General features: G+C 42.0%; 1 protein-coding gene across 1 annotated transcript in view; it reads left to right on the forward strand.

The window, feature by feature from the left end:
* The window catches only part of cnsta (consortin, connexin sorting protein a), a 15,119-nt gene that overhangs the window by 3,107 nt on the left and 9,512 nt on the right, over positions 1-2,500 (forward strand). Inside the window, exons 2-4 of the mRNA XM_027139809.2 lie at positions 287-642; positions 1,165-1,304; positions 1,680-1,710. Coding sequence (XP_026995610.2) covers positions 321-642; positions 1,165-1,304; positions 1,680-1,710 — 493 coding nt within the window. The 5' untranslated portion in view covers positions 287-320. The remainder of the gene's footprint in view (positions 1-286; positions 643-1,164; positions 1,305-1,679; positions 1,711-2,500) is intronic.

Here is a 2,500-nt window from a genome sequence, read left to right on the forward strand (position 1 = left end):
GTTCTTTAGGAAGACAAATCACAGACATGATCTGTAGGGGCGGGGCTCTGGCTTCTGATTGGCTGGGACATGTAGGGGTGGAGTCAGGTTTAACCTTCACTGCTCAGTGCTGTGATTTATGAAGGATTTAAGGATCCAATAGAATAAACAGAAAATATTTTTTTCTCTCGTGTGAAATACGTTTTTTTTATTTAGTATTTAAATAAATTGAACTTGCAGACACTCAAGCAGGTGTGTGTGTGTGTGTGTGTGTGTGTGTGTGTGTGTGTGTGTGTGTCTCCTTCAGGTGCTCTTTGTGTGTGAATTTGTGTGTGTTACTTATGAACGAGGGACAGTGGTTAGGTGTCTCAGACCTGCACAACGGAGTGAGTTCCACCAGAGTTCCAGACCAGAACCAGAACAGAACGTTTCGAATGCTGGAGGAGGAGGAGGAGGAGGTGCAGGGAGGACACGCCCATCTCCATCACAACCTCCACCGTGACTTCACAAACAACAATGGAGCAGGAGAAGAAGAAGAAGAGGAAGAGGAAGAAGATGGAGGTTCCAAATTGGAGGAAGAGGATGAGGAAATGGAGAGTACCAGTGGAGCCTGTTCTCCTGAACTGATACGAGATTCTTCATCACTGAGCTGCAGTCCCTCAGGTACACACACACACACACACACACACACACACACACCTGCTGACCTTCAGTGTCTGACGCTGCAGCACATCTCCACACACTTCAGCTGCTCTGTCATCCTGATCCCTCTTTATGTTAAACATTGGAGTAAAAATGACGTCACTACATGACGTTTACTTTCCTAATGAACTTGTTTAGAGCTGTTATAAGTGTTCATTATAAAGAGCTGTTATAAGTGTTCATTATAAAGAGCTGTTATAAGTGTTCATTATAAAGAGCTGTTATAAGTGTTCATTATAAAGAGCTGTTATAAGTGTTCATTATAAAGAGCTGTTATAAGTGTTCATTATAAACATCAGCACTTTAGCTTCCAGTGAAGAATTTAACACAGTTATTATTCAATTATTCAAAAAGTGAATAGATTTACTGAGATTCAGTGTGTTAATCATCACTTTAAATGTGGAAACCTGTGTGTGTGTGTGTGTGTGTGTGTGTGTGTGTGTGTGTGTGTGTGTGTGTGTGTGTGTGTGTGTGTGTGTACAGTGTGTGAAGGTCCTCTGAGTCCTGAGGAAATCCCAGTTGGTGTTTTCTCTCCTCCTGATCTAAGTCACTGCATCTCTGAGACTCTGCGTGTGTTAGAGGACAGAGGAGACGACACTGCACTGCCACTCCGCCTCCATCAGGTCTCCATCCATCCACACCTCCCTCTCTATCCCTCCATCTATCCACACCTCCCTCTCTATCCCTCCATCCATCCACACCTCCCTCTCTATCCCTCCATCCATCCACACCTCCCTCTCTATCCCTCCATCCATCCACACCTCCCTCTCTATCCCTCCATCTATCCACACCTCCCTCTCTATCCCTCCATCCATCCACACCTCCCTCTCTATCCCTCCATCCATCCACACCTCCCTCTCTATCCCTCCATCCATCCACACCTCCCTCTCTATCCCTCCATCCATCCACACCTCCCTCTTTTACACCTTCTTTTGTTATGTTCTTTACGTTGCAGCAGTGTGAGCTCAGAGATCTGATGTATTATTGTGTTATTGCAGATCGCTGAGTGTCTGGTGCAGGAGGACGACTGTATCCTTACGTCCTGAAGACTACACACTTATATATTTATTATCACCACAATATAATAATAATATATAATATTTATTATCACAATAATATAATAATAATAATATATAATATTTATTATCACAATAATATAATAATAATAATAATAATAATAATAATAATAATAATAATAATAATATATAATATTTATTATCACCACAATAATAATGATCACAATTTATTTCTACATCACGGTTACATATGACAGGATTTTCTGAAATGTTCAAAATTCTCAGAGCCGTAATCACTGAAGTGTGGACATGTGCTAATAATTACAGCTCCTACACTGTTGTGTGGTGTGTAGTGGTGTGTAACAGTGTGTAGTGGTGTGTAACAGTGTGTAGTGGTGTGTAACAGTGTGTAGTGGTGTGTAACAGTGTGTAACAGTGTGTAGTGGTGTGTAACAGTGTGTAGTGGTGTGTAACAGTGTGTAGTGGTGTGTAACAGTGTGTAGTGGTGTGTAACAGTGTGTAGTGGTGTGTAGTGGTGTATAACAGTGTAGTGGTGTGTAACAGTGTGTAGTGGTGTGTAACAGTGTGTAGTGGTGTGTAACAGTGTGTAGTGGTGTGTAACAGTGTGTAACAGTGTGTAGTGGTGTGTAACAGTGTGTAGTGGTGTGTAACAGTGTGTAGTGGTGTGTAGTGGTGTATAACAGTGTGTAGTGGTGTGTAACAGTGTGTAGTGGTGTGTAACAGTGTGTAGTGGTGTGTAACAGTGTGTAGTGGTGTGTAGTGGTGTATAACAGTGTGTAGTG

The sequence above is a fragment of the Tachysurus fulvidraco genome, chromosome 12 (genome assembly GCF_022655615.1).
Source record: "Tachysurus fulvidraco isolate hzauxx_2018 chromosome 12, HZAU_PFXX_2.0, whole genome shotgun sequence".
Lineage (NCBI taxonomy): Eukaryota > Metazoa > Chordata > Actinopteri > Siluriformes > Bagridae > Tachysurus > Tachysurus fulvidraco.